Source organism: Lontra canadensis, unplaced genomic scaffold (genome assembly GCF_010015895.1).
Source record: "Lontra canadensis isolate GAN:19392208 unplaced genomic scaffold, GSC_riverotter_1.0 scaffold30, whole genome shotgun sequence".
NCBI classification, from domain to species: Eukaryota; Metazoa; Chordata; class Mammalia; order Carnivora; family Mustelidae; genus Lontra; species Lontra canadensis.
The window spans coordinates 20,820,183-20,841,058 of NW_022631024.1; the positions used below are offsets into that span (position 1 = coordinate 20,820,183).

At 55.7% G+C, this 20,876-nt stretch overlaps 1 protein-coding gene across 4 annotated transcripts in view; it reads left to right on the top strand.

Annotated features, from left to right (window-relative positions):
- Window positions 1–20,876, top strand: part of EHMT1 (euchromatic histone lysine methyltransferase 1) — a 71,051-nt gene that overhangs the window by 20,599 nt on the left and 29,576 nt on the right. For 2 of the 4 annotated variants that reach the window (XM_032866341.1, XM_032866343.1), the window contains exons 6-14: window positions 3,409–3,486; window positions 4,998–5,118; window positions 7,995–8,126; window positions 11,229–11,374; window positions 15,782–15,925; window positions 17,179–17,405; window positions 18,119–18,292; window positions 19,490–19,572; window positions 20,624–20,730. In XM_032866341.1, the coding sequence (XP_032722232.1) occupies window positions 3,409–3,486; window positions 4,998–5,118; window positions 7,995–8,126; window positions 11,229–11,374; window positions 15,782–15,925; window positions 17,179–17,405; window positions 18,119–18,292; window positions 19,490–19,572; window positions 20,624–20,730 (1,212 nt within the window). Of the gene's footprint in view, window positions 1–3,408; window positions 3,487–4,997; window positions 5,119–7,619; window positions 7,768–7,994; window positions 8,127–11,228; window positions 11,375–15,781; window positions 15,926–17,178; window positions 17,406–18,118; window positions 18,293–19,489; window positions 19,573–20,623; window positions 20,731–20,876 lie in introns of those variants that run through there. The other 2 variants (XM_032866342.1, XM_032866344.1) reach the window with 2 other exon arrangements.

Here is a 20,876-nt window from a genome sequence, read left to right on the forward strand (position 1 = left end):
AGACATTCCTAATGTCAATAATAAAAAGAGGGAGGAATTGCCCCTTTCTCCCCTAACACGGGCGCCGCACTATTGAGGATTCTTGTTGTGGTGCTGTAAGATGAGAGAGAACCAGAAGGCAACGTTAATATTTAAAAGGACAGGGGAGAAGAGCTTGCCAAGAATATAATCATGTCTTAAAATATTCAAGAAAATCAGCTGAGGAACTATTACAGCTAGAGAGCTGAACTTCGTGTCATCAGGACGCAAAACCACCTCTTCTCTTGTGTAGCTGCAACAGCTATTAGAGAATGTAACGGCAGCAGTGTCAGTAATAGCAATAATGTCTAGGGCTGTTTTTTAACTTTTCTAATGGAAAATGTTAAGCTATGCAAACATATAGATAATAGTGAATAGTTGTCAACATTTGGCCAGTCTGGCTTATCCACACGTGGATTGTCTTGAAGCAGATTATTTCCATATGGATCTTTAAAAGAAAAGGACTCTAAAAGCAAAATCACGGATCACACCTAAAATTTAGCTGTTTAAGTCTTTATTATCACCAGGGTACTTAGCAATAAATTTAATAGGAAATGTCAGTTCCCTAGAAGAAAAAACTGAAACTTTCCTGAAAGAGGTTGGAAAGGAGACATAGGTTCAGGGAAGACCTATTATTTGTCTGAGAAAGAAGCCATTGTTTAAGGGAAGGCATGTTTGTGGCGGGAAGACCTGCTGTTTCCTAAGGGAAGAGCCCTTGTTTGCCTAAGGAAAGACCTCTTGTCTGTCTGAGGGAAGACCCCCTGAGGGAAGACTTCTTGTTTGTCTGAGGGAGGACCCCTTGTTTGAGGGAAGACCTGCTGTTCGCCTGAGGGAAGAACCCTTGTTTGTCTGAGGGAAGACCTGCTGTTTATCTGAGGGAAGACCTGTTGTTTGTTTGAGGGAAGACCTGCTGTTTGTCTGAGGGAAGAACCCTTGTTTGTCTGAGGGAAGACCTGATGTTTGAGGGAAACCCTGTTGTTTGTTTGAGGGAAGACCTGCTGCTTGTCTGAGGGAACCCTGTTGTTTGTTCGAGGGAAGACCTGTTGTTTATCTGAGGGAAGATCTCTTGTTTGTCTGAGGGAAGACTTGCTGTTTGTCTGAGAGAAGAACCCTTGTTTGTCTGAGGGAACACCTGCTGTTTGTCTGAGGGAAGACCCCCTTGTTTGCCTGAGGGAAGACTCCTTGTTTGTCTGAGGGAAGGCCGGTTACTTGTCTGAATGAGAAGATCATTGTTTCATCCTCCCCACATTGCCTGTAAGTCCAGAATAGTTCTCATCAAGACCCTCACAGGACTACTCTATACAACAGCTGAATGTGGGAATTGTGTGCAGCAAGCACAGGGAGAAAAAACTGCGGTTAGAGCTACTGGAGACGGATTAAATGGGGATTTGTGCAGGAATGGGAAAGCATTGAGTGAGTGGAACAGGAAACCCATAATGAACCTTTATGTATATGAACATATAGTTCACTTGTAAGGATGGGGTTTATATTTTTATTTATTTTTATTTTAAAATTTTTGTTTTAAGGATGGGTTTTTAGTTTGTGGCCAAGGGATCATGAACTTTTTAGTAAATGTTATTGGGACAGTTGATCTTTTGGAGGAAAAATAGAGGGGAACTCTTGCATCATGTCACATAGGAAATGTAGATTCTACTCTGGAACTGGATAGTGGTGATGGTTGCACTACTTGGAATATACTAAAACACTGAACTGTACGCCTTTTTTTTTTTTTTTTAAGATTTTATTTGAAAAAGAGAGCGAGGAGAGGGAGGGGTTGGGGAGGGTGGGGGGCAGAGAGAGAGAATCTCAAGCAGACTCCGTGCCAAGCGTGGAGCCCACCCGAGGGCTCAATCCTACAACCGTGAGATCCTGACCTGAGCTGCAGTCAAGAGTCGGACACTTAACTGACTGAGCCACCCAGGTGCCCCTGGACTGTACACTTTAAAAACATGAATTTTAGAGTAGGTAAATTATATTTCAGTGAAGCTGTTATTTTTAAAAGTAAATTATGGAAGATTTAAAGTGTCGACGTAAAATACTGAACTGTGGAAGAAAATGTTAGAAATTGTTTTTCTAATAAAAATTCCTCAAATAAGGAAGACCTTCTAGTACCAGACACAGACCTAAAACCCACAAAGAGAAAGATGGAGAGGTTTGACTTGTGCAGATAAAGTCTCAACATTTTTGTATAGGAAAGAACAGAAGCAAAGCTGCACTTGATAGGGAAAATACAACACATTTGATAGACAAAGCCTTGCTGTCTTACATGTGTATAGCTACTACTGATGATTAAAAGCAAGGACCCAATAGCAGTATGGACCGAGGGTTTGGTCACAGGGGACAAAGTGTAAGAAGTAGGAAAGTCTGTGAAGTTACAAAAGTTACTCAGTTCCTTGTGTACTTGGGGAACAAAGACCAAAGTGGTTGTGCCCTTTGGAGGCCAGTGGCGCCTTTGGGCATTGCTGATGGTAGCAGTCTTGGAACTCCGCACTTGTAAGAGGAGCGTGTCTGTTGGCTTGTCCTGGGGGATCTTTGTGTAAAATGCAGCCTCAGTGTGGACCTGGTCGGGGTGTGCCTCGGTTAGGGAGCCTGTGCTGCAGCCCCTCAAGAGCCAGGCTGAGGCTGTGCGCAGCCACGTCCCTGCCTCGGGGTTCGTGGTGAAGGGGTGAACGGATACCCCTTATTTTAGTGTTTTAGTGTTTTTGCATTGAACACGTATTCAGGTATTCCCTGTGTGGATAGAAAAGATAAACATGACCACGACAACAACCAGTGAGGTATCTGCATTGCTTTGATATGGAGGTAGTTCCAAATGTATTTTTAATGAGAAGAAAGTTTCGCTCGCCAAGTGGTGTCCGTGCCGTGCCGGCCCGCAGAGCCACGCTTCCGTGTTCAGGCCTGGCCGGGCGCGTGTGAGCAGCGCCAGCGCGACGGGCCTGCGTGCTGAGCTGGGCTCCCGGGTGGGTTTGAGGGTAGGTTTTGCATTCTGTACTGCTTTTTGGCCTCTGGAAATCTTTTCACTGTGTGTTTTATTACTTCTTCATTGAATTCTGCTACACGTAGAGTGGCTCACGTGCACGAGCCCTCAGCGGGCAGTCGACGGTCGCGGACACGCCGAGGGGCTGCCTTCCGGGTCGGCGCCGAAATACGGCTGAGGAGTGGCCCGCCGGGGGTCGGGCTCCGGGGTGGGGGGTGCAGGCAGGCCGAGGAGCTGGCACCGGCCACTTCACGGACACGGCCTGAGTCGTGTCCCCGCACCCCGCCTGCGCATGTGCATCTCCACTGCTCACTGCCGGTGTCTCCGGTACCACGTGTGGTTTTCTCAAGTCACCTCCGCCGAAGGGTCTCATTAGTTCTGTTTTCTTTTTGGCTTGTTGTGTGTCTGGCCAGACGGACGGCGAGTCTGAAGAGGAGCAGGAGTCAGCCGGCACCGGGGAGGAGGACGAGGATGGAGATGAGTCTGATCTGGTAACCCAGCCCCGCACTCTGATTTCGTGTCTGGTGGCAGAGCACGGCAGGAGGCTCTGTCGTCCATCCAGCCCTCCGCTCGGTCGGCACCGCGAGTGCGTGCTTGGACTCCGGGGCTGTGACGGCAGATCTCGTCCTGCACCCCGGGAAGGAGCACGAGAAAGACCTCCGGGCAGAGAGCCGAAGGGGACGGGCTCGGCCCTGGTGCTCTGTGGGCAGGCAGGGCCGGGAGCGGGAGGGCGGGGCTCTGGTGTGAGGGGTGGCAGAGTGGGTGGGAATTGGCCACAAGGACAGTGGCTGTGGTTCTGCCCTATGACCCATGGGAGAAAGGATTTGAGGTATCCATTGTAGAGCCAGCAGGACCTTTTGTGGGGTGGATGTCGCACGGAGGTAAGGAGTCAGAGGGCAGGAGCACTGGGTCTGTGGGAATGGGGGAGCAGGGCCTTGGAGATGGGGAAGAGCACAGACCTCAGTATGGGGCCCAGGTGAGCTGTAAGCAGAGGAAGAGGGGTCGATATGAGACTGGGCAGGGTCACCGAGCCGAACAGTGCTCCCGAGAGGGAGACACTGGTCCCTGGCATCAGTGTGCTGTGTAGGTAGAGGAGATGAGGCCTTGGAAGGGACATTTGGGTTTGGCACTAAGCTGCCCTTTCTCTGGAATGGCAGCTTGAAGTGACAGTGAGCTTGGGGGCAGTGCTTGCGGAAGTTGGGTCTGCGATTTGGCAGTAAGGAGGCAGGGGCAAGGCAGAGGAAAAGGAGCACAGGGTGCGTTGGGCTGCTCGTGAGGCAGCAGAGGAGCCCCGTGTGTGCTGGCCGGCCACCCCAGACACCGGGAGTATGCTCTGTCTTGTGAACACTCTCCTTTCAGCTTCTCTGTGTATCCCAGGGGCCGGGTGGGGTGGGTTGTGAGATCCTCGTTCTAGACCATTTAGCAGTGGGGCCCGTCCTTGCTCGGGTCTGTCTGGTGCCATTTCTGCATCTGAGATTTTAGAGATGGAGGGTCATAAAAATCTTAAAACACTGTAAATTAATTATAACTTCTTTCCTTGTTCTGCATGTAGATAATTAATGTGGACGTAGATTCTGAAGCAGATTGAGGCATTGAGTGTCCTTTTCTCACGAGCAGAGTGAATGGAGGCATATGATTAAAAGTGGATTCTCTCACTGAGCTCATTTGTTTATTTAGTTCCTGAGTAGAACTTTCTCATTCTTTTTTGTGCCAAATTTGAGTAAGACTGATAAATTCCACTTAAATGTTCTTGGCTTGTCTTTTCTTTTTTCTTTTCTTTTTTTCTTTCCTGTAAAATAACAACTTAGCGTGATTTAGGGGAAAACATGAGTATTGTTAAGAATGGGACCAGGAAAATGTCTGAAAGTGAAATTAATCTTCTAGTTGAAGAATCAAGATACAGCAGGTATTTTATTTGGCAAGAAAACAGAACTTGTAGTACCTTTTGCTTTCAGGAGCTCCCATGCTTTGCTTTTTCTATTCCTGCCCCTTTGGCTCTCAGAGTTCTGAATCCAGTATCAAGAAGAAGTTTCTCAAGAGGAAAGGAAAGCCTGACAGCCCTTGGATCAAGCCGGCACGGAAACGGAGGCGGAGAAATAGAAAGAAGCCAAGCGGTGTGCTGGGTGACTGTGGGGTCCGCGTGCGAGGGCTGTCGGGGTGGGGGGTGGGCCCGCGGGCGGCTGTCCTGCGGTGGGGTTGGGGTTCTGTGTAGGATTTCATTTGAAAAAGGGGCTGCACCGTTTCAAGGGGAAACATGTATGACCTGACAAGAGACACTCAGGTGACCATCGTGTGGCATCCTTCTGGCAAACCCCCCGACTGCCGGTCCGTTGTGGAGCGTTGACTTGACGGGCATTACTCATCCTCCTCCGTGTGTGACCAGGCGTCTGTGGCTTCTGAACGTTGTACGGTTACCGTGGCCACCCTTGGTCTCAGGTGTTGGCAGTGGCCAGATCCACACAGCGGCTTCCGGCCCTTTGGTCAGATACCCCTGTTCTGGAAGTAATTTGGTTAAAGGGGATGCAGGGAAAGAGATGACCCTGAAATCCAGAAGGAGAGCAGACCTGGTGGGCCAGGGGTCCCTTCTGATGGCCTCATGCAGATCCAGCATGTGGTAGAGGGCACGTAATTCAGGTGCAAGGGATTGTTCACACGTGTATGACCACAGGACCTCAGCACAGTTACTGTCGCGGGTGCCCCTGCTGCCGCTTGGGGACCTTTCCCTCTCCCCCGCCAGCCCTCGTGGTCCCTAGGCTACTCCGCTGTACGCTCTGTCTGCGGGTTAGCGCTGGGCAGCTGCTCGGGTGGGCGCCCTTCCCGTGTCTGTGTGCTTCGTTCCCGGTGAGGCGCCCGCACCGTGGTGCCAGTGGGTGCCCGGCTGGGGGTGTTCTGTGGGTGGCTCTCCCCGGTTCATTCTTCACCCATCGGGGGACATTTGGGCCCCCTCCCGTTTTTGTTTCTTAACAGATCAAGCTGCCACGAGCATTTATATACAGTTTTGACTGATCAGTGCTTTCTGGTACCTTGGGTGGATATTTAGGAGTGGACGGCTGACTTGTATGCTAATGTCTGACTGTTAGGGAACTGCTGAGCAGTTTCTAGCGGGACACCCGAGTGCCGCCCTCTTCTGCGGGAGCCCTGCTCCTGTGTCCTCGTGACACTTGTCAGGGCTGGTCTCTGGTCTCTGGTCCTGGTGCTGCTGGGGCACCACCGGCCTTGCTGTGCCGTCATGTCGCGCTCACCTAATGGAGGAGTGAGGCTGCGCACTGTGGCCGTGTGTTTTTTTTGCAAAGGTTCTCTGTTTTGCTCGTTTAGAAATCAGTGCGTACACTTCCTCGCTGACTTGGAAGGGCTCTCACAATATTCCGGGTGCAAGTCTTTGTTACGTACACGTTTTGCACATACCTGGATCTAGTAAAGGCTTTAAAAATTTTGTTAAAGTCTAATTTACGAATTACTTTCTTTCAAAATTCTTGCTTTTTATGATCCCAGAAACCCTTTAAACTAAGCCAGGACACAAAGATGCTGCCGTGTGTTTTCTTCCTGGAGCCCTGCAGTGTTAGGCCTTTGCGTGCGTCTCTGACCCATTGAGCTTTGCACGTGCGTGTGGTGTGGCCGCGCCGTGCCCTCGCGTGTGGATGCCCAGTTGTTCCTGCCCCGTGGCTTAACCTGACTTGTTTCTCGGTGTCACCCTTCGAACCCTTGTTGGAAATGGACGTGTGGGCTATTGCATTTGCTTGTTTACGCCAGCATCCTGGGGCTACGGAGCTCGCTCTGACCCCCACAGCCCCACACGAGCCGTTCTTCTCCAGCCCTCCGCTGCCCAAGTGGGTTTGCTGAGTGGATGGCGGGGCACAGAGCCGTCCCCTGAAGCACAGATGAGGGCTGTCTGCGGAGCCCACGAGCCTCCCATGAGTTCCGTTTCCCTTTCTACCCCGTGGCTGAGCAGCCCATGTGGCTTTTATGCCGGCGAACAGACACGTGGGTGGGCTTGGGACACACGTGTACCATGCGTGCCGGAGCGGTTAGTCACGTAGGGGCTCCAGTTTCCTTTCTCTGGAAGGTGTGTAAAGTCGTCTGGCCCGCTCCTGTCCTCACACGTGCGATGGTGGCTTCCTCCGGTCTGTCCCTGAGCACAGGTGCAGGAGGTAGCAGTCCCGGGTCCCGGCTGCCACTGTGCTCCGTGTCACTGCTCGCTGATGTGTGGTCACTGACCTTGCACCAGAGACGCGGACTTCGAAGCTTGGCTGGGAGGAACAGACCTGCCTGTTGCTGGTTTCCGTGCTGCGCTGAGCGAGTGTGTCCTGTTCCAGGCTTCCTCGGTGACGTCCGCTCACGGCGGCAAGGGCCCTTTGGGTTCTCCAGGAATGGGGACGGGCCTCGAGGGCAGAGGAGGCCCAAGTGTGGGCAGCGCCTGTGTCCCGGGCCCCTCCGTTGTATTCAGATGACATTGCCCTCTGGCGCGTCATGTCCTTCCGAAAGCACCGCGTGTGACGGGCGGGTGCGTGCCCGCGGCCTTACGTCCTGTCCCCGTGACCCCGACCTCCCCGGTGTGCGGGACTGGGCACGTTTCCGTGCAGCGCCGCACGTGGGGCGGCTTCCAGCGCGTTTACATCAGCTGGTCTTTCAAACCCACAAATAAGAATTTTGTTTTATTTTTAAGGTAGCAGTTACAGAACGTTTATATTTATAGAGTATGTTTTCACCTTTCTTTGATTATGGGGTCAGCCTTGACCTGACTGGTGTAGCTGCAGAGCAGGAGGTCTCCACAGGTCAGTTCCTCGTGCTTCATGATGCAGCCGCCCCTCCCCCATGAGGGGTCAGTGGCAATGGGGGCTGAGCCGAGGGAGGCACAGAAGGGAAGTGGGTGAGGCCACAGCGTCCTGGACGGGGTGGCGTTCAGAGTGTGTCGTCTGGACCGGGTGACTCGGCACTCCCTGTGGTCTCTGCTGGAGAGGCGCGGCCGGGGCAGCGTTTCACGGGGCCCTTTTGAATGCAGGTTCGGACGTGTACACGTCGTCTTCGGGAAGCGCCGAGCAGACGGCCCCGGGAGACAGCACGGGCTACATGGAAGTCTCCCTGGACTCCCTGGATCTCCGGGTCAAGGGGACACTGCCCTCGCAAGCAGAAGGTGACCGTCTGTGCCATGGCTAGGCTGGGCCCCGTCTTGCCCTTTGTTCGCTGGGGGTGGCCTCGTATTAACGTGATGCCCCCTGGTGGGCAGTAATGAAACGTCCCGTTAGCTGCACCCCTGAGAGGCGGCCGACCGGACGCACTGGGGTGCATCGGCCCGGTCACCCCCAGCACGGGACCAAGACGCCAGCGCGGGACCAAGACGTCTCACACGAGCTCAGCTCGTACAGCATGTCCCGAGCCGGCCGCGTTTTTCTGTAGAGTTCCTGCGGAAAGGCGTCCTCCTGCCCCGGCTGCTTCTGGGGAGATGCACTGTGGGTCAGTTTTGAACAGCATGGCTTTGCCGTCGTCTGACTCTGGGTGCGACTGGTGTTCTGGTGTGTTCTGTGCTGGAGTGAAGGCGCACCTGGTGCGGGGCTGGGCCTGCGGCGCAGCGGGTGGGCACAGTCGGCTGGCCTGAGTGGTGCGGGCTTTCTCTCCACCTCTTTATTCTCCTGGAACCATTTAAAAACCTTTCATCGATGAAAAGTAACTAAGCACTGACTATCTGGGGAAGTGTACCTAAAGGGTAATATGGCAGAAACGTCCAGTCCCAAAGTGATTGACGTTCCCCACGGACCGTGCCGTCGTGGGCTGTGCACTGCTGCACGGTTTAACCTGTCAGTCCTCAGAGGACGGGTAACTGGACTTTGAGGTCTTGAACACTGGAGAGGTGTAGCTCGCCTCTTTAGCGTGGGAAATCACGTCTTTAGCCTCAGGCACGGCCCAGACGTGTCCATCGGAGAAACTGCTCCTCCTTCTGGCACCAGATAGAGGAGCATGCCTCTCTGTGTCCCGAAGTTGTTGGCGCAGCCCCCTCCTGCTTTCCTCACGAAGGGTGACTTTTCTAACCCTTTCAGGTTTGTCCCAGGAAGGCACAGAGTCGGATGTCAGCTGGGAATAGTATTTCATGGAATCACGTCGCCCCTCTGCTGTGCCCTAGTGGTTGGAGGGGAGGAGACCGTGGGGAGCACGGTGGGGGTTCCCGTTGCTCACAAGCGCAGCGACCTTGGGCTTGCCCCGGTTTGTTGGCTGAGCACTGGGAGGTTGTGCCTTATGTGTTTATATTCTCTTTCTTGGTGAAAGTAAGTGCCACAGGGGCAGGAGCCAAGTTAGAGGAGTGGGAGGAGAGCGTGAAGGCTCCCTGCGGCTCTGTGGCGCTTCGTAAGCCGACTTTCTACGCTTCGTCTTTCTTGATTTGCAAGCACTGATGGATCAGTCAGGGCTGGCCTGTCCAGTCGTACTTCTGACTTAGTCCGTGCGTGGAAGACACGCGTTGCACTCGTATCTCTGCCTTTTCTGCCGTCTGAGTTTTGGACGCGGGGGAGGCAGTTGTGGAGCTCGAGGCTGGCTGGGAGGGGCAGCTCGCTAGAGGCCTAGGCGGTGTGCTCCGCTGATGCGCGGAGGGCCACTGACGGTTCTGGGTCACGGGTCCAGAGAGTTGGGGCCTGTGCCTGCGGAATGTTCCTGCACCGTCAGAACTGACCGCTCGCATGTCCTCCTCCTTGGCGTCTTGGCTGCTCGGTCTGCCGGGCTGCAGTGGAGAGACACCGTGGTCCTGGCAGGTGCTGGGAGGGAGGCCAGGAGTGGGTGCTGAGGGGATTTTGCAGGGAGCCAGAGCTCGGTGGCAGCAGGCACTTGGTGGGTTTCTCTTGAGCCATTCCTTTGGCGCCCCTGGTGGCTCCCAGTGCCGGAGAGGGGGGCACACCCCGTGCTGGGGAGGCGTCTGAGCCACTGCCGCGCTGTCCGTGTGCCCTCACTCGTCCTCGCGGTGGCCTCCGCCATGCTGGCCGGCCCCTTCCTCAGGACGCAGTTGTAAGCAGACTCGTCAGGGCTCTCCCAGTTCTAAACTTGTGGTAATGCTCACGTTACTTCTAGCTCACCGTTTCCCTGTTTCCTCTCATCGTGAAGGAAGGATGTCATTCTCTTGGGGTGTCGGTGACCCTGCGTCACACGGCAGAATGTGCGTGCGGGCTCCTGCTGCCAGTCCCGGGGGACCCTGCAACCCGAGTCTCCCGGTGAGGATTGGCCTCTGATTACACACGAGGGTGGTGGTGGACAGTGAGGGCAGGTCCTCCCATCCTGGTGGGCCCCTGTATGTAGGTGTGGCGACAAGAGTCCATTGTTTTCTCTCCCTGTTTTTCTTTTCTTTTCCTTTTTCTTATGTTAAGTAGGCTCCACAGTAGGCTTGGACTCATGACCCTGAGACTGTGACCCGAGCTGAGATCAAGAGTGGGCCACTCACCTGAGCCACCCAGGCGCCCCAAGAGTCCTTTATTCTTAACTAAGGGAGCTAACGACGAGCATGGGCGGTGTCGATCCCCTTCCGTTTCTGCTTTGGCTGCCTCACAAGAGGAGAGCATGAAATGTGCCTTCCTTTGGAAGCAGCCAGGCCCTGTTGCCAGGCGGCACTGAGGGGCCTTTCTGCAGCCAGCCTGCTCCCCCAGCCCTCGAGGCCGGCCTGGCTCTAGCTGAGTCCAGGTGTGGGCTGCAGGCCCTCCTTCTCCCCGGGTGTCTTCTCAGAAATTGAGGATGAGAAGGAAATAAGTTGGGTCACCCTTAGTACTACTGTCCCTGTTGGGCTAGCGTCCCTCAACTCTCTCTCCTCAGTCTAGCAAACATCCTGGAGAGTAAATAAACCCAGATGGGATCGAATGTTTCTTCCTGGGGCTGCAGCTCTGAAACCGAGTGAGGAGAGCAGGGTCTTAATGTGTATCGGATGCTTTTTTGTGTGAAAATCTTCTGTAATGAGGATACAGTCTCTTTCTGAACTGAGGTCCTGGCTCCTGAGAGCCTGGCTGGCGGTGTGTTCGTAGGAGAGGGTCCCCTCCCAGTGCGGCCGGCAGCCGGACCCTCCCGCTGGGCCATGCTGCTCGTGCCAGCGAAGTCGTTGATGTGCTTGTATTTCCTTGCATGTGAGGGTTCCGCAAAGACTATGTGCTTGGTCACTTTCCGGACTGCCGTCTTGAGGTGGAGACTTTGTGCTGCTGAATGTTGTGGAAGCCCGTCTGGGCATGTGCTGTGCTGTTGGTGACACTCACATGTGTTCGTGTGACTTTAGGGCTGGCTAATGGTCCTGACATGGTGGAGACGGACGGCCTTCAGGAAGTGCCCCTCTGTAGCTGCCGGATGGAAACCCCGAAAAGCCGAGAGATCGCGACCCTGGCCAACAACCAGTGCATGGCTACGGAGAGTGTGGACCACGAAGTAAGCACGCTCGTTGTCCCCCCAGCAGCAGGGTGAGGCAGGGCCCCCGAGGCACAGCAGAAAGGGAGGCCCTTCATGCCTGCCTTCGCTGCTAGAGCTTCTGGCTGGACCCCTGCACACAGAAGAGCTCCCCTCACGTGCTAGAGCTCTTTGGCTCCCGGAAACACCTCACACTGGATAGACTCAATAAACAGCCACTTGGTCTTTGTTTTCCCCATTTTTCAGAGTTCGGAGTTGGTGTCCTCTGACAGTCCCAGGGCCTCGATTGTGTTTGTCCCCTCTTGCCCCTCTTTCCTTTCCTTTATCGTCTTAGGGGCTCGTGGTCTTTCCTGTGTTCAGCATGTTGTGAAATGAAACAGACCCGGAAAGCAGACAAGACAGACGTTTGGCCTCATGAGTCTGTGCAGGCCGGGCGCCCTGGTAACCCGCACCTCGCCGCCAAGGTTCTGGGTCTGACTGGGCCTGAGTGGCCCCGGTTCTGCCCTCTGCAGTGCTCACCTCCCTGTGTTTACTGAACATGCGCACCATCCGTGTGGAAACCCATGGACACCGTTGTCCTTCTGTCTTCTAATTTACTCCCCCTCGCTTCTCTTTCTCTCAATTTCTGTGCAACAGCTGGGGCCCCGAGGCCCCATCATCTGGAGTTTGTGGATGGCTCAGTCCTGGTGCTGCTTAGCTGTTCCTCTGCCCTTGTGCACCTGCTCCTTTAACGCAGACCTGGGCTAGACTCTTCTCACCCCCTCTGCAGGACTCGAGGAGGGCGCTAGCCCAAAGCTTTGAGATTTCCTGGAGGCTGGACCGCACTGGCCCCAGTCCCCGCAGGACTTCCCGGTGAGGCTTTCGAAATTCAGTGCCCCACGCCCTGGGGCCCACGCGACACTAGCTGGGTCTTTCTTCTCCTCCTGCTCCAACACCAGTGTCACGTGCGTCTTGTGGCTAAGTGGGGTTTGCCTCCGGATGCTCAGCTGTGGGACCTTCATTTTGCCGTCAGTGTTGGTTCTGGGCTGTGGCTTTGCTGTCTCGTTGTTTTATGTGGGATTCCAGGAAGTTTTTAGGGCACTGCTCTTTTCCCCAAAATTGTTTTGTGCTCTCCCTGTCTCGTGTTCAGCTGCCAGCACGCAGCCCTTCCCTAAACAAGCTCCTTGGTCTTTGTGTTTTGTCAGGCAGCTCATTGAGGCACAATTCCTGCAGTAAAAAGTCACCTTTTTGGTGTGGTTCTGAGTGTTGGCAACTGTGTACAGTCACATGACCACCACTGCTGTCAGGGACCTGCCGTTCAGATCTTCTGATGCTTCCCTGACCCCGTCCGCCCATTCTGTTGCCGCGGGAGGCGTGTTGGGTTCTGCTGCCGCGTGGGTTTCTCCCTCCAGACCCACTTGCTTGGCCTGTTGTGTGTGGAGGCTCTGCCCCGTGCACACGCATCCTCATGTGCTGTCCCTCTGCAGCCCCAGGAAGACACCTGTGCTGGGACCGTGTGTGCCTGGTGCTCAGGTGAGCACCCGGCTTTCCTGTGGCGAGTGTCTGCAGGCGCGTTTTCACCCTCGGGCTCTGCACCTCGTCTTCAAAGTGCATTTCTTTGGTCTCTGCGCTTGAATCTCATCCGGACCACCCCACCCCGGGCCGCTGTTGCTGTAGCTGGGCTGCGATCTAGCATCTTTGTGGTGTTAGGGTTTATGTCGTCCATTACTCATTTTTCTCTGTGTTTTGCCTTTTGGATTGAATTTTTTATGATTCCAGTTTATTCCACTACTGGATGGATGGTGTCCATCTTCTTCCGGCATCCGCGGGGACCACCCCGGGCTTCCCTGTGTGTGCGGGCGTCTGTCTGTTGCTCCTAGTGCCACGCCCGCCGATGTGGTGGCAGGGTCTGACGGTAATGTGTCCCCAGCCCTCCCCCCGTCTTGTCACATTGTAGTGTCCTGTGTGCTAGCCCCGCAGGGTACCGCTGTCATGTCTCTTCAGTTCTCTTTCAGACCGTTCAGACCTGAGAGTCTTTGGTTGACTCTCGTTTAGACCCTGCCCCGGGACCCCTCCCCTCTGTTGGGTTGGAGCCCGGGACCCTGCTGTCGTGGCCGAGCCACAGTGCAGGTCACTGCCAACAGTGAGTTCTCTGGCTTCTGTGGGCCTGGAAATGCCTCTGTTCTGCCTTCCTCTGGGGAGGTCTTTTCACGGGCGTAGACCTCTGAGCACCTGCAGAGGCTGCTGCAGCCCCGTTCCGCGGTTTCCGACGAGGACGCCGCTGCCCTTCCTTTTTGTTCCTCTGGTGTGATGTTCGGTTTTTCTTCAGCTGCTCTGAGGTTTTCTCTTGTCTCTGGGCCTGGGTGCCATGGTTTTGTTCTTTCTTTTGTCTTTCTCTTTCTTCATGCTCTCTGAGCCTCTTGGACTTTGATCTGGTGCCTGCTTGTCCTCGAGCCTCCTCGGCCTGGCTGTCCTCCCATCTGGCACTCTGGTCACACGTATGTCAGCTTATTTGACGGTGTCTCAGCTGGGCTGCTCCGCTCTCCTCTCTGGTTCTGTTTCAGGTTTGGGTTAATTACACTGATCGTTTTCAGTTCAGTGATTTCTTCTTTCTGGGCTATGGTCACAAGCCGGTCCTATGCATTCATCTGTTTGCATATTTTTTATTTCCACCATTTTTATTTGAGTTTTCTACCATTCCTGGCGTGCCTGAGCAGCCGGGCGCTCCGCGCTCTCCTTGCACGGCTCTGGCTCCTGGCCGTGCGCTCGGACTCCTGATCAGAAGCCCTCAGCCACCCCCCCCGCCACTTGGGGCCCCGCGATTCTCGGTGCGGGATCCTGCTTGTGGCTGGACGTCAAGCAGAGCCTCGTCCCCGCTGCCGACAGTGGTAACGTCCGCGGCGCTGGCGGTCAGCTGGAGCACGCCGCTCTCAGAGTTGCTGTTGTTTGCTGGTGTGGGTGCGTCACGCTGCTGCTTCTGGGCTCCCTCCCCGGGACGGTCACTTGGACCTCTTTGAGTTTTTCCTCGTGTTTTATATGTTTTTGCATAGTTTTACATAACCTGCTTTCTGTGTCGTGTCTTGACTGTCTGCTCTAGAGACACTGACTGTGGCGGAGGTGCCGCCCTTTAGTTCCACTCCTTTCTCACCCTGCTGTCAGTGCTGTCTTCATTGCTGGTTACAGCCGTGCTTTTGGTTTTCCGAACACCCTGTGGAAATGCTTCCAGCTGAGCCAGGGGCGTGCTTGGATTACATTTTCCTAAACAACTCTTTACTTTCCTGAGTTGATGGTTTTCTCATTTTTCATTTTCTGTGATCCTCTTACAAGTTCGGTCGCAGATCGATGGAATTGCATGTTTCCGTAGTCATTTGCAGCACATCAGGTCTGTCTGGGTTGTCACTTTCTCGTCTTGGTGGTGCAGAACCCTCAGGAGCCCCTCACAGAAGGCGTCTGGGAGATGAGTGGCTGAGACTTTGGATTCTGGAGATGATTTAGCCCCGTCCGGAACCCGGTGTCGCTTCGCGCTTCGAGACCACTCTTCGTTCTGTCGTGCCGCGCTGGCTGCCGGCCGGGAGCTCGCTGGTGTCCCGGGCGGCCGCCGCCTCCCACACAAGCGGGGTTGGCCACGTCTCCAGTTTGTGTACCCTTGCTTCTCTCCATTTTACTTTTCTTTTAGGTTCCCTGGATGGAGCCTCCAGTTTTCTTCTCCATTTTCCAAACTCTTGTCCGTTTGCTTCACTTTCAGATAATTCCCTTCCTTCCAGCACATCCGTAGAAATTTCCCTTTCCTGCACCTTTGTTCCAGCTCCCGAGAGCTCCTTTTTGTTCTGCGAGCATGTCTCCGTTGAGTCTCCCGTTCCAGTCTGAGAGTGGCCGGTGCCCGTGGCGCCGGTGACCGTGTCTGCACACTGTCCACCCTGGCTTGTGCTCCTCGGGTGGCCTCTGATTTCCACTTGGTTGCTTTAGTCTCTGCTTTGTCTCTGCTTCTCCCGCCGGAGCAGACGTCTGTCAGGGATGGTGGGTCTGGGCCTTGCTGTTCGTGGACTCTGTGTCACTCGGTGCGGTGGGGGCCCAGTTGGCGGAGCAGTTGCAGGGCGGGGCTGACCAGTAGCCCTTTGTCTGGTGCTTTGCTCTGGCTGCCCCGACCACTGGTGGGGCTCCACTGCTGGCCCACGGCGCCCCTCCTGTCCGGCCTGGCGTGTGTCCATTCAGCTTGCCCGGGACGTTTTCCTCAGTTCACCGAGCTAAGCACCTGCTCCTCTGACACTATGTTTGTGGCCGCCTGTCAGGCTGACCGTTGTGTCGGGCAGACTCGAGAGGATGGAGCCCTGCCTTTCCTCCGCATTCCACCCCCACCCCGACACGGGGCCCTCGGAGTCTGCCCTGGACTCGCACCCGCGGGGCCCTCCCTGACAGGCTGCCGCTGACCCTGGTCTCGTGTGATTGCAGCTGGGCCGGTGCACCAACAGCGTGGTCAAGCACGAGCTGATGCGCCCGTCCAGCAGAGCGCCGCTCTTGGTGCTGTGCGAGGACCACCGGGGCCGGATGGTGAAACACCAGTGCTGTCCCGGGTGCGGCTACTTCTGCACAGCGGTAAGTGCCTGGCTCTCCGTGCGTCACCGGCGGGGTGGGCTCGCGCCGGGGCTCGCTGCCTCCCTCCACTGGCCGTCGGGGCGGACGCCTCCTGGCAGCCCCCGAGTCCGGAGGCCCCTCCCATAACACCCTGGTTTAGCTGTGGGTGAGCCGGCAGGCTCCGGGGACAGCTAGGACAGGGCAGGCGGTGCCCTTGGTCCCCTCCTCCTACTCACTGCGTCTGAGCACGGGGCCCGCCTGGCTCGCCTTCTGCTTTGCCTTCATCTCTTGGTTTTAGGGTCTTCTCTGCTAGTAACTTCATTCCACATATAGCAGTGCCTGCGGTGCCCACAAGAACATGGGGGCCCTGTGGTTCACTCGGCCCACAGCTGAGCAGCCGCCTGGGCCAGGAGCTTCTCTGCAGCGGCTGCTCTTGGGATTTCACACCCGTGCGCCCTTCCTGGTCTGCCGTCCCCTTGTTGCTTGTGCTGGAAGGGAGGGAGGCTGTTTCTCTGTCCCGTTCACCCTTAGCTCCTGGCAGGAGCTTGCTGCTCCCCCTGCTTCTCATCCTGCTGGGGCTTTACCTCCTTGGTGCTAGCGAGAGTCCTTTTCTGAGGCCATCGGATTTGCCTGAAGTGCCCTTGGTGATGCTGGGTAATGTCTGCGGACCACTGCTGCTCGCTGTTCCGAGACTTTCTTCCTGGATTGTCCTCTGGGGCCCTTCTTGGGACCCGGTCCTCTGTGCAGTCTCTTCTCTGGTTAGAACAGTCGGAGAGCAAGGCCTTGGGCTCCTGGGGTGTGGGGGGCAGTCAGGTGGGTTCTCCCCTCTTCATGCTCTCTCTTTAGAGCAGGGGTGGGGCCGGGTGGGGGCCGTCTGGGCGGCTCCATCGGTTAAGTCTCCACCGCTTGGCTTCAGCCCTGGTCGTGATCTCAGGGTTGTGGGATCGAACCCCGATTGGGCTCCACACTCGGAGTGGAGTCTGCTTGAGATCCTCTCCCTCTTTCTCTGCCCCTCCTGCTCTCGCTGTCTTTCTCTCTGTCTCTCAAATAAATCTTCCCCCAAAAAACAAAAAGAAAACAAAGCAGGTGTCCGTGTGGATGCACCACAGATGTAGACCATGGATTCCTTGTGTACCTAGGCGGGACTGGGAGCCCTGACTGTCCAGCGGGCGTGGCACCCACCCCGCACACATAGGCGGGTTCTGCACACTTTGTGTGCTTTCACGCACGTAACCCTGGTTGTAAACAAGGATTTCTCATCTCCTCGTGTTCAGGGTAACTTTATGGAGTGTCAGCCTGAGAGCAGCATCTCTCACCGCTTTCACAAAGACTGTGCCTCTCGAGTCAATAATGCCAGCTACTGTCCCCACTGTGGGGAGGAGATCTCCAAGGCCAAAGAGGTGACCATCGCAAAAGCCGACACGACCTCCACCGTGATGCCGGCCCCAGGGCAGGACAAGAGCTCCCTGGTGGAGGGCAGGGCTGACACGACCACGGGCAGGTAGGCGCCCGGCGCAGCTTGGTCTGCTCCCCGGAGCCCTCTGTGCCTTCAAGTGCTGACCCCTGCGTGTGTGTGCGCAAGGCCTCTGCCCCGCGGGAGTGTGTCTGCGCGTCTGTCGCAGGCAAGCGCGGTACTAGCTCTTCTGGCGCAGGCTGTTAGGGTTTGAAGGCTGGCTAAACGGAAACGGAGTTTTGTGAGGGGAAGGGCTCCTGTTGGGAACGTACGACGACATGGTAGATGTTACGCTGATACCGCCAAGAGCAGTAGCTCGTGGAGGGCTGTGTAAACGAGCCCCGAACTGTGGACGGAGCAAACTGAGCACCGGGAGGAGGCCGGTTCCGTCTTGCCGTTCTGTACTAACGCTGCTAGTCTGTATGAACGTAACCCACCGCGAGTCAGGTTTCTGGGCGGGTTTCGTCCCACTGGGAGAGCGTGGGTTTGGTAGCTCCAGCTGGGACGCGCATTCGGAAAAGCAGACTTGGACATGGTCCTGGAAACCCTGGAAAACTTGCCCTTTTGCTTTAATTTTCCTGGGAGTTTGCCCTGAACTGGACTCTGATCCAAGGACTGAACAGAGAATGCGTCTGGAGCTGTTTCACGCTCAGCTGGAAGGGTCCGAGCGAATCATGTTCTGTGTTTTCTTTGATTTTCACGAGAAGGCGAGTTTTTCACGTATCTGCAGTTCAGCCTGTCATTTCTTCCCTGCCCCGAAGCACTGCGGGACCACTGCTCTCGGAGGACGGCAAGCCGCAGAGCACAGCGCCCCAGGCGGCTGAGGGCTTCGACCCCACCGGGCCTGCCGGGCTGGTGAAGCCAGCCCCCGGCCTTTCCCAGGGACCAGGGAAGGAGACCTTGGAAAGTGCTCTGATCGCTCTGGATTCGGAAAAGTAAGAACCAGTCTGCATTTTCAGACGTGGCTCTGGGCCTGAGCCACTGACCTCTGCCCAACTAGACACTCCTTCCTGCAGATTTCTCTTCCCTCCTTGTCAGCCGTGGGGCCGTTGGAGCCCGTGTGTCCAGACCCCCGCCCCCAGTGCTTCCAGTACTCCCACTGCCCCCACAGTCGCACTTCCCAAGGGTCTGCACCCTGTATGCCACCTCCTAAGGGCACCGGGTTCCCTCACAGGGTCGTGGGCATTCCCGAGGGGGTCACTGTAGCATTCTTCAGCTTTTCGATTAGTGGTGTCTATCAGGACAATTTACGTATCTTTACGCTCTTTGAAGAAATTATTGCCAACTGTCCATTGTACTAAGAGCAGAAGGTGACTTCTGCCAAGTCCTTAGGACAGTCCCGTCGTCCTCTTACAGACATGTCCCCAGGGTGGTGGTGACCCTGGCTGGCGCTGACCTCAGGACATGAGAGCAAATGCCACTTGGCCGATTCCTCGTCTATGAAACGAAGGGTTGGATCACGTGGCTTTGAGGCCCACCTGCGCCCAGGCAGTGCCGCCCTGCAGGGGCCCGAGTCTGCGACCGGGGAGCCAGGCAGGGTTCCTCCCCCAAGGAAGCCCAGCGGCCTAGTTCACCAGGGCCTCAGGCCAGGCCCCGTGTCCTTCCTCGGGGCAGCGTGCCGCCCTGCTAGAAGGGGCGCGTGTCAGCGCGCTCTTGACCGGGAGAAGCTCAGGGTCAGGAGTCACTGTCCAGTCCCCATAGCTCTCACTCCATCAGTCTCCAGCCTCCTCTGTGGCCCCGATGTTACCGTGGCTGTTGTGTCCCCCCGCCTGCTTGACAGGCCCAGACTGCACACTGCTGGAGGGGGCAGGCTGGGCCCCGCCACCTCAGCGCCTCCCTTGACCCCGTGCTACAAAGGGATGGTTCGCTGTGTTGTCATAGTTCATAGAAGTCTCAGGAGCCATTCTCCTGTTGTGGATGAAGAAGGTAGTTGCTTGTTTTTGTTATTTTTTCCTGTGAGATGCCTGAGCCTGCTGAGTTTCGTGCCCTCGACCCTGAGGCATCAGCAGGTAGACCTCCCCAGGCCTTCCTGTCCTGCAGCATCCTTCTGTGTGTCTGCGTGTGCGGTGGCAGGGGGGCCGGGAGCGCGAGTGGGGCCGCCGGCGGTCCCAGCCATTCTGCTCTCTCCACAGACCCAAGAAGCTCCGTTTCCACCCGAAGCAGCTGTATTTCTCCGCCAGGCAAGGGGAGCTGCAGAAAGTGCTGCTCATGCTGGGTAAGCGGCCTGTCCCTGCGGCCCCGGAGCACGCAGTCGCTTGTTAGCTTTTCTGAGGTGGGATCATTGATTTTCTTCATCCGCGTCTTGTTTCTCTGAGCTGTGCCCAGCGGCGTTCACCCTGTGTGATGTTCGTATCCTGGTGCTCGTGGTGACAGAAATACTTTCTAGGAATTTCTTATTTTCAAAGAAGAATTAGGTGTGTGATTAAGAGAAGGCGTAGATCAGGAAGAAGGAAGAGGAGTGAGCTGGGGCGGGCCACAAGCTGGCAGCAGGAAGGCAGGAACCAGCCGTGGGCAGAGCAGGACGCATCACATGGACGTCTGCGTGTGCATCTTCGGGTTGACGCGCCGGCTGGTGCTTTCAGACCCTTCCCAGCTCTACTCCGGCCAAGGAAGGCCAGTAATTTGATTCTGAGCTCTCAGCTCGAGGCTTTGTTTTTCTGGGTTCAAGAGTGATTAAAAAATCTCTTTACTTGACAGTCAAAGAAGAAACTCAATGATTTGTTCTAAAAATCTAAGTCATTTAATGTTGACTGAAATGGCGGTTTTGGTCATTTCCCCCAGGCGTGGTGGGGTGCTGCGGTTGCCTGCCTGTTCTGCGGCTGGTCTGTTAGCTGATTGTCCACCGCAGGCCTCCTGGGCTCGCGCGCACCAAGCCACGTGTGTCTGAGGCTGCCCAGTGGGCCTGTTGTCCTTGGGCTTAGCAGGTGCACCCAGTCTGGGAGGAAGGCCGAGAGCAGGAGTGCTTGAGAATACAGGTGGAACCCCAAAGAAATTCTGGGAGCCTTGAGTTAGACAAGGTCAGTGAGGGAAGGGATTTATATTGTTAGGTCGTTGCTGGCAGTAGGCCCACATGTGGAATTTGGTGTGGAATGAACATACTTCCTTTTGAGTCTTCCCAGTGTGTTTGGACCTAGACACGGGGTGGTGGGCAATGCTGGTTCTCAGTGGTTGCCCACATGGGCCTTTACCGGCCGTTGTGATCACCCTAGAGTGGGGGGAACCAGAGACTGCTTCTGAAATAATCGGTGAACCCTGTTTGTTGGCAGTGGACGGGATCGACCCCAACTTCAAGATGGAGCACCAGAACAAGCGCTCCCCATTGCACGCCGCCGCGGAGGCCGGCCACGTGGACATCTGCCACATGCTGATTCAGGTCAGATGGCGCGGCCCTCTGCCGAGCCCCCCACCCGCTCGCTCTTGTCTTTGTCCAGTAAAGTAACACGATGCGTGGTCCTGAGAGCGCACAGGTCACACGGCACTTCTGGCTCACACAGAAAACCAGCGCTTCTGTCCCGCCAG